This window comes from Diceros bicornis, chromosome X, assembly GCF_020826845.1.
Source record: "Diceros bicornis minor isolate mBicDic1 chromosome X, mDicBic1.mat.cur, whole genome shotgun sequence".
Classification (NCBI taxonomy): domain Eukaryota; kingdom Metazoa; phylum Chordata; class Mammalia; order Perissodactyla; family Rhinocerotidae; genus Diceros; species Diceros bicornis.
The window spans coordinates 133,212,948-133,227,744 of NC_080781.1; the positions used below are offsets into that span (position 1 = coordinate 133,212,948).

The window sequence follows — 14,797 nt, forward strand, 5'->3', positions numbered from 1 at the left end:
TTCAGCAGCCTGGGGTTCACCGGTTCGGATCCCGGGAGCGCACTGACTCACCGCTTGCCAGGCCATGCTGTGGCGGCGTCCCATATAAACTGGAGGAAGATGGACACAGATGTTAGCCCAGGGCCAGTCTTCCTCAGCAAAAAGAGGAGGATTGGCAGATGTCAGCTCAGCGCCGATCTTCCTCACAAAAAAAAAAAAATACCTATACTCTTCACTTGAATGGATCAATTTTCATTTTTGTATATCACTTTCCAGTCCTTGCTCACAAGCAGACAGATCTTTACACACCAACTGATCATATTAACCGAACTTTTTCTTCTACAGTTCTATTGTCAAATATTTAATATAATTTTTCCTCACCTGCTCCCAGTAAGAATTTTTTCTTATGATCAGTTTTTAAAATGCCTTTAAAAAATGGCTATTCTAATAACACACTTTGGAAGAAAAAATGTCTTCCTTCCTTCCTTCCTTCCATCCAATTAACCATCCATCCATCCATCCATTTATTCAGAAACCATTTACTGAGGATGTACAATAGACTTAAAGTTAGGGATGAAGAAAAACCCTCCATGTGTTATGAGCTAAAGGACAAAGCAACAGAGAAAGTGTCTTCATAGAGAATAAAAGGCTCAGAGAAGTATATAACACTCCCTGGGGCGTTGAGGAAGTGTCACAGAGATGGCAGCATTTGGAGGATGCTTACACCTTTGACAGGTGGAGAAGGGCCCGAGGGAAGAGCACTGCATGCAGAAGAACAGGATGGGCAAAGGCACGAAGAGAGGAGGGATCACGGTGTGATCCATACTGATATGGTCTCCACTGGCTGAATCAGAGTTTGTGTGATGGGGAGTGGGGAGATAAGTGCATCTCTATAAAAGGCCTTGAATACTAACCAAGGAGTTTGGACTTTATTTGTAGAAGGAGAAACCTAATCAGATCCTTTAGTTTTTAGGGTCATGATTTCGACAATAACATTGGCCTAAACTGTCTTTAATCATCCCCTCCCACCTTAGAAAGAGGTCAGAACTAAGTGAGCAGCAGCCCTCTCTGTCCCTGTCCTGGTGCGTGTCATTCCCTCTTGTGTCCCCACTCTCTCTCCTTAGGCTGCCCTGGGCTCAGTATCCTTCTCCCTAGCATCTCAGCCAAGGGATCCATCCAGCCGTTTCAGGCATTGAATCCAGCACTTGTACAGCAATCGCAGTGTTTTCAGCTGTGTTCTCCAATTTTGGAGATAATTTGTGCAAGTCATAATTTTGACATTTACAAGTGTATAAAATAGAACTGGTTATTTAAATGGGCTTTTGTAGTAAGTGCACAATTTGGAATCAGGCATGATTTACATTTTCTGCCAATTATCTCTGCTACCATCAACCCCATGATAAAGGTAGAAGCAAGTGAGATAAAATGGTGAAACCAGAATGGCTCCACACCCAGTCTTTTGTTTCTCTAGATTTCCTGCCAAAATGTTTGTTTGGAAGAAAAGTAAATTTTAAATAACAATAATGACATCAACAACACGTATAATGCTGTGATGTGCCTCGCCTCATTCTAAGCACTTAATATATAATAAATAATTCAATCCTCACTACAACCCAAAGAGAATGATAATTTGACAGAGGAGGAAACTGAGACACAGAGTAAAGTAGTGTGCTCAGAATCACCCAGTTAATAAATGAGGGAACCAGTCTTTAGATCCAAGTGTTCTGGCGATGTGTTTATCACACAGATTTACACATGCCCAGGTTCAAATTCCATCTTTCAAAACATGAGTGTGTCCAGTAAATACATGTAACTGAGTTGATCACCCTTTCCTTAGTGCTTGCACCAGAACTAGGTGACACCACCCTCTCAGGAATCATCCATTTCTTACATCCGTGACATAGCTTGCACAGCGAAAAGGATGCTGTCTTAGGAGCTGCAGACCTGGCTGCTTTTAATCCTGGCTCTGCCCTTTGCTGGCTATGTGGTCCTGTTCAAGTTCTTCTGAGCCTCAGTTACCTATCTGTACTGTGTCTGTGAGTGTTTGTGTTTGTGTGTATTTGTGTACTATGTAATCTCAATGGATTTTTCAATTCAAATAGTCTATGATGCTGTAAACTTATAAAAACAGATACAGTTGAAAATTCTCAACTTACTTAAGTTTACTTGTCAATCCCAAATTGAAAATGCCATGTTTCCTCGAAGAAAATGGAAAAACTCACAAAGGGGTACATTGCTAAGCAGAATTGAGGGAGCTAGTAATGTCTTCAGGGGAAGTTTAGTAAAGGCTTCATGGAGGTAAACATCCTCTAGAACAGAGGTTGGCAAACTATAGCCCATGGGTTTTTAGATTTTTGAATGGTTAAAATGTTCAACAGAAAAAGAACATGAATAGTATGAATGATATGAAATAATATGAGTGATACGAAATTCAAATTTTGGTGTCTATAAATCAAGCTTTCTTGGAATCCAACCACACTAATTCATTTATGTATTACTTATGACTGCTATCACCCTATAATGGCAGAGTTAAATAGTTATGGCAGAGACTCTACGCCCCCCAAAGCCTAAAATATTTACTATCTGGCCTTTTACAGAAAAAGTTTGCTGACCCCTGCTCTAGAATCTAGATCCTCTGATAGTAGGATTATCATCAAGGCTATTACTTAAAATAGCCTCACGTAAGTTTGTGAAAGCAATTTGGCGTCATTATATTCTACTACTAAAATTACTTATATGACATGTCTATGAAAGAAATGCACAAATCACAGTCAGACATTTCTTAAAAATGTGTATTACATGCATCAACACTTATTGCATGAACAATGCAGATGCTTTCCACAGCCAAGCTATTTCCAATTCAGGTTGAGCATGTACGTAAAGTAACTTGGGTAATATCCAAAGGTGTTTCATTTGTTTGGAATTCTGGTTTTAAGAAGTCTTACCCAGCTTAACATTAAAAACTGTATCAAGAATGCATAACACCAATGACTCAAATTCAGTAAATAACAAAACCCTTCAATTTGTTTCATGCATCGCTGCCCTGATGCCTTGAACAACTGATTGGGTCTAAAGTCCAGAATACTTGGATGAAGGTTAAAAATTCAGTCTAGATTTCTGGGACCATTACAAAGACCGATTGCATGTTTTACTCTCTAATCAGATATTCGGTTTATTTGACTTTGGAACTTATCATTTGATTCCTAATGGTATACAAGCCCAAACTTGTCCGATACAATTGTAATGAAATCCCTTTAAAAAATAACAAGTTGAAATAGTGGTATATAGTTAAGGATATATAAGTGGTCCACCACTCATTTATTTGCAACTCTGGGAGATGAGGTGTTCTGGATATTTGAAATTCTTGGATAACCAAAGGTTGTCCTTCCATAGGAATCATGTAATAAAGATCGTTATGAAATGTAATTAATATTTTTCTGACTTCTTATAAAAATTATACTGAACATGCTTTAGTCTTTCTTGATAACTTAGACATTATTATGAGCATCAGTGATTGTACTATGCTATAGTATTATACCGTGCTGTAATTGTGCCCTCAGGTGCTGTTAAGGTGGGTAGGAATGCTTGCCTCTATATTAAGTGGCCATAGACTCTTGTGCTTTTTAAGTTGTGACTTTGCTGTGTCATTTTCTTTGCCCTCCCGTGCTGTCAGTTTTCATATCTCAATATTCCTAGTGGCTGCTCCTCTAGAAGTGTTTCCCCTTCCTCCCCATCTATGATTTGCTAAGGTGTGGGAATCAGATGGCCAAGCTTGTTAGAGTCTGTTGTCAAAAGTCAATTCTCTGTCAGTGAGAGTACAGAAGCCTTTGAGCAACAAACTGCATGGGCTTTGTGACAGCTCTTTAGTTGAGAGGCCTTTTCCATCTCTTGTGGAGTTTATGGTAGTCTTCTGGAGTGGTGATCTTGTCAGCAGATTAGTCTCTTGGGCAGCAGAAAAATGCTAAATAGATTGAAAAGTTCACTTTCAATTAAAGCACAGTGTTATCGTTCTTGCTTATTTCTTTTAAAGATACATTATGCTGTGATCCTATTTTTACTCGATAGCATGGCAATATTAGGCTTAAAGAGTAGATGACTTGCAGCAGTGATTGATATCACTAATTCTTGTATTTTTGAATTCATCGTCTCCAGTTTGGGAATGCTTGCTTTGCAGTTGATATTCTCTCTTCCATCCGTGCAGTGCTGTGCGTGCCATGTACATCATCGTAGTGCTCTGCCTGCAAGTTTTGTCAGGATCCACACAGGTGTGCCATGCTCCCAGAAAGCCTGATGTGTGCAAATCCGGATTTTTCAAAACAGTGAATAAATTGTGCTTAGGGTGACTTTCAAATCAAATTTAAATCCCTTTGAATAATGCACTCCACTAGCATATTTCAAACTGATTCCTATACTTCAGCAAATTTGTAATGAAGTTTTAAGAACACTCCTGTTGTGAAAATGAGATATATCTATTGCATATGTGTCACAGCTAAGGTAGAAAATGGGAGTTGTTTCTATAAAATGGAACAACTGAGCAAATCTATTAATTGCGGTCTTATTTACACTTCTACACAAACCACGATCATTTGTTTGTTTGAACTCAGTCCCCTTTCCTTCCTTAGAGGCCTCATTGCCTAGCTAAGTGAGAAATTATACACTTGAATTTCACACATGTGGGTCATTTGTTCCCATGTTGCACACATTTCCAAACAGATATCAGTCTTACTTATGATTCTGACAAAATGGCAGTTATGGTCATGTTGCAGCAGGTTTGGCTAGCAAATGTTTATCCTCAAATAGAACTATAGACAGAAGCCTCATTAATGGAATTGTTCACAACGGTTTCCTATTTGCAAACATTAATCAAGTTACATCTTCAGCAATAACTGATACACTTTTTGTTCCCCTCATATAATTTAACTAATGTTTGTATTGTGTGTCTTCTTCCTTATAGGAATCCCAACATCTGACCACAGGATTCACCTTACAAAGTAGGTGTTTTTAAAAAATTCTTCTTAGTCCAAACATTCACATCCTCTCCTCTCCTACCTTCTTCTTTTGCCTACCTAATATCATTAAAACATAAAATAACGACAATAACAAAAAGTCATATTGTGATATATCCAATTAGTTCCTTTTTTTTTTTTTCATCTGTTATTCATGGCAGGATGCTGTGAAAAAGTGTAACTGGAAGAGCTGCATGTTTGAAGACCAATTTAATTCAGAATAATCATCTGACAGTAGAATACACGGATGGTAATTGTGTGTGCCCTTTCTTTTCAGAGTGGAGTGACCCGACCAGCAGAGCTTCTACAAAGTCAGTATCACTCAAGTCGTGAGTTTTTTTGGAAACTTGGGTTTCCAAAACAGGCTTCTTCAAGGGCATTTGGCAAGGAAATGGTGCCTCAGTGCTGAGCGAATCTTGTTCTCTCTCCTGCTTGTTGTAAATATGAACCTTGACTCATAATAATATGGAGTTGGGTTAGAGGAGAGAATGAGATTTCCCATGATAAGCAAGTAACAGTAAAAAGGAATGAAATCACCATTAGACTCTCTAATGTTGTAGGCAGAGGCTGGGTCAAAACCTGGGATGTGAAAACAAATGTGATTCTTGACTAGTTGTTTGAGCATTGCGTAACTTTAGCCACAGGCATCATTATATGCAATAGTCAGCCACTGCTGACTAGGATGGAGAAAGGACTCATCTAAGCGGCCATGATTAGACATGAAATGTTGAGTGGATTGCTATGGCCAGTCAGCCTGAGACCTTGCTGTTTGCAGGTCATCTGGTGACTGTATATTAAAGACAAACAAGGGCAGCCAGGAAGAGATGGAATAAGAGATTACATGATGCTAGGCTGAAGCTCAGAAGCCAAGGCCTTGCAACTCACTCAGCACTGTCTTCTTTTTTGTTAATGTTAACTGAAGGAGAGGTATGGAGAAACCAATTTCCTCAGATTAACTATTGTAGATTTTCTAATATCCATTTGTCCAAGAGCATATCAAGGGAGTATTTCTCTCATAACTTCTTTCATTCCTAATAATAGAAAATGGAAGTCGATTTTTCTGTGTGAGTAATAATCACATACTTGAAAATTTTCAAAATGAAATAATTTATAACATTCAAGTGGCCTAATGGCACACTTGAAGTGAATTGCTCATCTTTTGGAAGATCACGAATAATTGCATAAAACAACTGGGAATGACTCCCAAATAGACAGAGGCTCTGGGCAAGTCAGTGGCGTTTCCATGTTCTTGGTTCTGTTGAGCAGGAAAGCCCCCACAGCCCTCACCCCATCGCCAGTCCTCTTATTTGGTTTTCTGGCCTGATCTCTGCCTTCTAATTCCAAGTTCAATTTCAACAACCAAGAATTCTCCATTTAAAGAAGTGAAAAAAAAAGAGGGGGAAAATAAAACCAAAACCCTGATTTAAGGATCAAATTATATGGAAATCAAAATCATCTTTGATATTATTCATTTCAGCTTTTCCGTTAATCACATTTTGAATTGCCCTTCCCCTTGTTATCCTAGTAAACAATAGATCTTATCCTCCTACCTTGCCCCACTCCCATTAAAAAGTGAATAAAATTCACACATACACACACACATACTTGTGTCTTTAGGAAATCAACGAATGTTTCCAAACATGAAAAAATAAAAAAATATTTTTCCCATTGTAGAATGCCCTTGCTTCTAAAGCAAGAGTATTAGGCTCCAGCTGTGAAATATGCTGATTTCCATATAGACCATAAAATGTGACATTTCAATAGTTTGTAACTAACAGAAATAAACTTGCCAATTGTGGTTTGTAGTTGGAGGCTGCATTTCCAGAGAACAGCACTTCATAGCACAGAGGTATGTAGTGCGTTCAATAGGACTAAGGTTCTCTATAGGAAGCATCAATAAAACTAGAAGCCAGGGAGTCAGTTTTATGAATTAGCTGCTCTCTTTTTAGCTACTGATCTAAAGTGCAAGCATTGTCCATCAGACTTTAGCTGGAATAAGTTCCCTTTTTATGGTAGGATACGGGTTTAACACAAGACAGATCAGAGTTATAATTATTATTTTTTTATTTTTAGCTTCCAAATTATTATCAGCTTAGTCATTACTATCATTCTCCCACATTTTACTACAGTGTGCTTTTTAAGCCAGCTTCTAGGATTTTCCATTTGGCAGAGTAATCCTCCAGGTAACTAAGAACATTCTGAGTATAGTCAGACTGCTGGTGACCAGAACTTGGTGGGAAGCAACCCTAAGTCAGCCCTGCTACAGGGGAGCCACCTTCCCAAGGCCAGCAAATGTCCTGGACATGCTCCGTCCACTTACTGCAGTAGAGAGAGCTGAGAGTGTTGTAAAACATAATCTCTTAATTACCGGGGTGCTTATTAGTTTCCTCCATCTTGGCCTCTTTTCTCTGGTTGATGAAATACAGATCATCCATTTGAGTCTGGATTGTCTATTAGGACTGTATGCATGGGCAACAGATCTGAAAACACTGGCCCAAGTGCGCCTGAGTGCAGGCTGGTAACCAGCCAGCCTCCCTCTGTGTTCTTGATAGTCACTGCTCTTTCTGGGCCTGACCCCAGCAGTATGACTGGCCTTTTGGAAAACTGGGTCTTTGCTCACTCAATATACTCCATTGACACACAGTGCTTTTTGTGGTGTCTCCATCCATGGGGTGGCATCCTACCGGGTCCAGCTGGGACCCTGACTGCCCATGAGGCAAGAGCATTGGCCTGGGAGAGTTTCAAGATCTGGGTTTGGGTCTCTCCTCTGTGGCAGTTATGGTAGTGAGGGGAAAGCACTGATGTAAGATTCAGAAGATGTGAGTTTAAATCATGGGGGAATTTATTTTTATTTCAAAGTATACAGATAAAGCCCCGTAAGGGAAATTAAACAAATTAATTTGTACATGCATACATATACACGTACAGGTATACACACAAACACTTGTAAGAATTCAAACGTAAACAGTTATACTCTTTAGTAATTAACTTAACAACATAAAAGTGCATTTAACTTTAACCCTTAATAATTTCTGGAGGAAAGAAGACCCAGCAGTTCTTGTTTCCCTCAGTCTATATGAGTCTGAGCTGTATTTCAGCCTTGGAATAGGCCTCACCGAGGTCTTATTTCTAAATCCAACGGAGTTTCCAGCCTCCTTCAAAATAGGTCTCTGTCCCAAAAAAGAGGGTGGGGCACGGGCTTATGAAGGTCAAATCTTATTTCTAAGGCTATAGACTTGTATATTTGTACAGTAATAGCATGTCCATTCTGCTTCTAAAAGATCAATTTATTTCAATTACAAAATTCCAGGATTGAATGGACACACTAGACATTGGGTTAGTTTCTTGTTTCTTAATGAAGTCATTAAGAAGTGATGGAGGAGAAAACTGAAACCAAGCCCAAAGAACTTGGATTTTCTTTGTTGAGTTGGATTGCTTCATCTACTTGATTATAACAACTTGTCAGTTACTTGTCAGTACAGTGCCTTTACAAAAATACATAACCTTGTTGGTCTTTTATGAGCCATCCTAAATAGGAACAGATAAGATGTATTCAGTTGCCCTGAGAATCATTTTCAGACAGCATACATGAACTCAAGGGTATGCATCTAGTCAGTCCTTGACTTTAGCTAATTTTGTGAGTACTATTGAGAAGATGGCAGCTCCAAATATCCAGTTCCTTTGTTATACTTGGTTGTTAGCATCTGGACTCTGTCCAGTTGGAAACCATCCAGACCCCCTTTTAATCAAGCAGCTCCTGTGTTTTAAGCCATGCTGTCGAGAATGCCTGGATGGTTTCCATAAAAGCCCAATATAAAGGCAGATGTAGCCATAATGCTCTTCTTCCCTTGCTGTAAAACCAGTTCCTCCACTTACGGTATTAGCTACAGGTTTGAAAACATCCCAGCCATGGACCCAGAGAGTTGATGAAAAGCCTTATGGAGACAGACTAGTTGGGGCCAGCCTCAGTTTCCCTCTTGAGTGACGGATATACATGCCATGTGAACAAGTCCTTGGCTGTAGCACTAGTTAGGAGGAAAGGAAATTATACTATCACAGGAATGGCAGAAGTCTCAGACAATAATCATTGTGCTGCTGAGCACATGTGCCAGGCCCATGCCAGGTGCTTTTACATACATCACCCTAGTATGCTTGCCACCATCCTGGAGGGGCTTCAAATTATTCCCATTTTACAGATGAGAAAAGAAAAGCTAGAATACAGTCCCTCCCTGTGAAGTGTGCACAGTGCAGTGGGAAGACAATGTGCATACCCTTCTTGAATGTGTATTTTGGCTCTGAGTACACAGAAGGGCCAAGTAAGTTACACTACTCCTTGGTGGGAAAACTTGAATGCAGGCTGAGGGCTGCATAGGCTCAAATCCCTCTTTCTTCCCACCAGGCTGCCCTTTCTCACAGGATCTGATGAGTACAGGGATTTGGTACACCAAATTTGGCCTTTTGAACCTGGACACAACCTTCAAATAAACTTGTAGAGCTGAAGTTGGTGGGAAGGAGTCCCACAAGAAATTATACCTCTCTTTTTTAGATGATACAAAACTGGGTCAAAATTGCTTTAAATAAAGCATTATTTCTCAACTTTTCTCTATGTGGTATGAAGATTTAAATACTATAGAGAAGAGAAAGATTATTAGAAATGTTTTCCAGTTCGTTATAACCAACAACGAACATTACATTATTTTTTAGATGAATTTAAAGATTTTTTTTTACAAAAAAAAACCCCTCACATTCATTACAACTCTGACCATCCTTCTACCAAAACTTTCATCATCAAAACGTTTCCTTTGAGAGTCTGATTGATTTGAGATTTGAGAACTGCCGTGCCTTATTGCAGAGCAATAACCCTCATCTCTAGCAATTTCATGTATTCTTCCCTTAAGTAGGTGTTTGGTCTGCTACTTAGATACAATTTCGGTAGCAAAGTGACTGTGTAACGAGGCAGGGGAAAATGGCCATTATTTTCTTAATCATATTAATTCTTACTCAGAATACATGCTTTGGTGCTTGGAACTTAGAAATACTACTAATGAGTTTGAGGCATACAGAAGCCAAACTAAACTCTCCTAATAAACTGATCATCTGGGTGACTTTCACTAGTTGCAGCCATTCCGATTTTCAAACCGAGACGCACGCCAGCTCTTGCTTTTAACCTGTCTTGTATGCCCTGCATCTCAGAGCTTGCCAACTTTTCCTAAGGACTTAATATATTTTTGGAAGTTCTCCACTGCATCAGGGATAGCCACCTGGGAGCAGAGAAAACAAAATTTGGCAGCCTGTTCAAGCTGTGAATTAAAGGTAATTCACAGTTTGAAATGAATCAGCATGAGGTCCTTAAGAAGAGTAATCAGACATCAAGAGGATTTTATTTTGAGGATTGTATATTGGCTAATGTGACAACAAGCAATATTGGCATTTGGAATGTTCGCGTCAAGAAGCTCTGGAGCTGCTGGTGCTTGACAGGCGCCAAGACTGAAAACGGGGACTCCTTCGACGGGAGCTGTGGATTTCCACTTCCATTACAAAAGCTGAAAACATAGATGTTTTGGCTCAGCTAGCATAAATCTTGAAAGATCAGATTTGATTTTTGTGTTGTTGTTCACATGCCCGAGATTTGTATGTTTCAGGTGGATTTCGAGACACCTCTATAATTAGAAGCAAACATCTCTCTCTCTTTCTCTCAGGGAAAAATCAAGTATCTCTTCTTTTCTATCTATCTGATTTGCATTCATATTTATATTTGTCCATTCAAGCTTTCATTCCTTTCAACAAAAATGCATTAAGCCCCTATTGTGTGTAAGGCTCTGCATGAGGCACCATGGTAACTCAGGGTGAAACAACACACATCCTTCCCTCAAGGAGCTCACAGGTTAGCGAAGATTAGACATTGCACTGATAGCACCAATACCTCACTAACTCATATTTATTGAGTACCTACGATGTGCCAGACACTTTCTCTCTTTACAACTAGCCCGTGGGAGTCACACTCATTACATTGCACAAAGGCCGAGACATTGACTGGGTTGCCCAAAGGACCACAGTAACAAAGCCAGAATAGAACGGACTCCAGAGCGCATGCTCTTAACCTACACTGAAGACATCCCACAGGCACTTTGGTGATGGCCTTACTGATTTGAAGGCCGGTGTGATCTTGCCCAGGCATTAGGCCTAAGTGGGCTGACCACAATGCAGGCCAAAATGATCCATGTCATTTTGGGTTAGAGCAGGGAAAGTATTAGATCTGAATACTGTCATTGAGTTAGGTCTCATATATACTGTATGGGCCGACGTGGACTCTCTTTAGGCAAGCACAGGTCCATCCTCAGCTCAGGGCCTGCAGCCAGATTGTGTCACCATGCCTGTGAGATGCTCCCTTTGGGGAGGCAGAAGGATCCGTGCCTGCAAGGGACTTACACCACCACACGAAATCCCTATAAGTTTGATTTCAATGGGCTGTGATGGGAACAACATCCCTCTCCAGAAATCTCCATTTTGCCAATTTAAAGTGAAAAGAAGAGAACTGATATTTAGGTCTGTTTTTATAAGAGGTTCATCCATCACCTTTCATGCTTACCAATGTGTTTGATAATTGGAAAGTTGCTTTATATCCTCATAGTGAAATAATTAAAAAAATATTCCCAATATTATCAACCAATGGCTTATTTCCAAGTTCTCCTTGACATTTTGAACAGTAACTGAGAGTGAAGCGAATAATGCTGGTGGAAGACACTGAAGTTAATAAGCAAAGGACTAAAGTCAAAATAATTCCAGTTGTATAATTGAACATGATGTTGTGATAACACACATATGCACATATGCACGCACATACTCTGTATCTCAGAATATCAGGTCTATCTAATGCTGTCTGAACTAATAAGATGCGTGTACACACTTGCGCACTCTTTTTTCAGTTACTAGATTGTAAAATGCTACGGCCAGAGCTACTTTTCATGTGCACAGTGGTTGATTATTATAAAGTACTTTCACACAATGTGTTAGCCTCATGTAAGTGTCAAAGCAATCCTGTTAAATAGCCAGGTGAAAAGAAACCAGGCTTAGAGAGGGGAAGATATTTGCCCAAAGTCCTCCAGCTAGGGAGTGTCAGAGCTGGGACTGGAAGCCAGGATCCTGCATTCCCATTAGAACATGCCGCTTTGTCCCCAGATTTCCCAGATGGCTGCAGGGCCAGAACTCATCAATCAGACCGCTGACAAGTCTTCCAGGCCCAGGTGAAGAAAATATAGCAGCAGTGTAGATAAGCCCCATGGATCATTCCTAGAAATTAAAAAGAAACAAACAAACAAAAACCCAAGTCAGACTAGAGTAGATGAGAAGGAATATCCACCCCGCTTTTAAAGTATTCATTCTTCTTTTCCATCTTATCAAGTATTTCACAAACAGCCAGATCCTTTGCTACAATTACATTATCAGGAACGTTCTGTTTAAATGCTCTGCTCTTGACACCTTCTCAGAGCTGCTAAAAGCACTTCCATTTTACTGATGAGTGGGAAGCAGTGTTGGTACAATACCACAGATGCTTGCACCATTACAGCTGTAAAATCATTTGAGAAATCTGACAAATGCCTTTCTTTGTGGTTCATCTATCCTCTTTAATAATGAGGACCATAAAAGGAAAAGCTCTCAAAGCTCTTTGATTGACATCTCACAATATGCTGCCAAGATGGGACAGAAGGATGGAGTAGGGTGCGGTTGGGGTATGCCTTCTAAAAACCAAATGAACAAAATTTATTTTCTTTGCTACTCTATGGGATCTTGGTACCCAATATCTACCAGTACAACCCCAAGTATACCACCTGGTCCTTGGCTAAGGTTCCAGGCCTGCGAGAGCAAAGAGCGGGAAAAGGGATTGGAAAGTAATGATTTACAGAGGAGCCAACCTACAATTCTGCCATCTCCATTGCCTACTTTCAGGAGTGAACTCACTTCTGCAAAGGTGCCCACTGTTTTTAATCCCAGATAGATATCTCAATATTATAGCTACATGTAATATTTCCAGATTTTCAAGAGAAAAATCCAAAAATGTACTGAATACTCGTAATATCTAGAAATTGTTTAGGATATCTAGAAATTGAAAGAATCATTGTAGGTTTCTCCAAAATCATTTTCATCTGTCATATAGTACAGAGAGAAAGGAAGCAAAGCAACTGCATGTGAGCAATGTGCTTGGCTCATTATAGCCACCACTTCTAGGCAACTTCTATATGCCCGACACTGAGGCCAACAGTTTATAAGCATTAGTGATTTCATCCTCTCAACAACTCTATGAGATGGGCTGTCATCATCATGACCACTCCCAGGGCGATCTCTCAAGGGCTCAGAGAGGACACCCAACAAACATCCCAGTGCCAGTGCTGACACTGGAAAGCAGGCCTGCCTGGTGCTCTTTGCACTGTGCCACTTCTCTGGCTCACTCATTTCGTCACCTTCCGTCCTCACAACACCTCTGTGAGATTAAACCGATTTTATGGAGAAGGAAATTTCATCTCAGAGCAGTTAAATAAGTTGCTCAAGAGCACATTGGTAGTTATTGGAGGAGATAAAATTTCACTCTAGGATTCTTGGATTACAAATCCCAAACTTTTATTTTTTATACCATATCTGCCACACTCATATAAAGTTTCAATTGAACAATTATCAACTGTTGAGTACGGAGGCAAATGACACTGATAATAATAATAACACTTTCTAGTTCTGTAACATTTTCCGTTTCCACACATATCATTATGTTTGCTACATTTGGTGTCTACTCAATCCTTGGAGCCAGGAGAAAAGAAGAGGGAGTTGTCATTGCCCCTGAGAGACCTCAGCTACTGGACCTCCACTTCTGGGTGGCTCAAATCCCAGCTCTCTCACTTCCTGTCATGTGACTTGATGAAGTCACTTGGTGCTTTTCTGAGCCTTTCTTTCATCATATATAAAATGGACATGCACAATTACTCAAACTCCATAGTGAATTGTGTTGCCATCGGATGAGTTCATGAATGGGCTTTGCAGTCAGTTACTCACGATAGTTATCTCCCCATGTTAGGAGTGAGGAGAGTCCTGCTTGGATGGCTTAAGCAAGGTGCCCAAGCTCACACAACTCATAGTGTTGCCAAGGCTGAATTCCAAGCTTCTTGACTCCTGGTTGAGTGCTCTATTTATTAATATCCGCCGTTACTTCTCACAAGTGTTGTGTTGATTTGGTTTGAATCAAAGGATCAACTCCCAATGCCAGCAGAGAGCAATTGACTTGAAATCAATTGCTATGTGCACTACTCCTCTCCTACCTAGATTAGGTATCCTCAGCATGTTTCTGCATGTTTCACCATGTTGAGAAGAGTGAGTGCATTTTCCCACTCACCTACTCACACCCAACATATCATTATTCAATTTAGTGACAGTTTGAACATTTGTAGAAGAATATGAAAACTTAAAAAAAAATCACATATGTTTTACAATCTCTCTGTTTTAGAGAATGGAATTTGAAATTAGATCCACACCTTATATTCGTGCTTTTTTGGGGTGCCCTCTTATTCTAAGATTGAAGAGGACCTGAAACTGATGACCTGTCTTGGCCTTTACTACTGGATTAAAATTCCAGGTTGCTACTATGGCAACCATACCTTGAAAATTAGATCGTGACAGTCACTAAGAAATTTTAAAGTCACTGCTGTCATGAACTTTGAAGAAAGTTTGCTTACAATGGTCAGTGACAGCCTCTTAATTGAAATAATCTGCCTTTCTGTCTGCTAGAGGTTGTGCATCTGAAGCAGGGATACCCACGAAAAGATTAT

At 39.9% G+C, this 14,797-nt stretch overlaps 1 protein-coding gene across 4 annotated transcripts in view; it reads left to right on the forward strand.

The window, feature by feature from the left end:
• The window catches only part of AFF2 (ALF transcription elongation factor 2), a 470,917-nt gene that overhangs the window by 317,827 nt on the left and 138,293 nt on the right, over positions 1–14,797 (forward strand). For all 4 annotated transcript variants that reach the window (XM_058534870.1, XM_058534867.1, XM_058534866.1 and 1 more), the window contains 2 exons: positions 4,934–4,970; positions 5,263–5,296. In XM_058534870.1, coding sequence (XP_058390853.1) covers positions 4,934–4,970; positions 5,263–5,296 — 71 coding nt within the window. The remainder of the gene's footprint in view (positions 1–4,933; positions 4,971–5,262; positions 5,297–14,797) is intronic.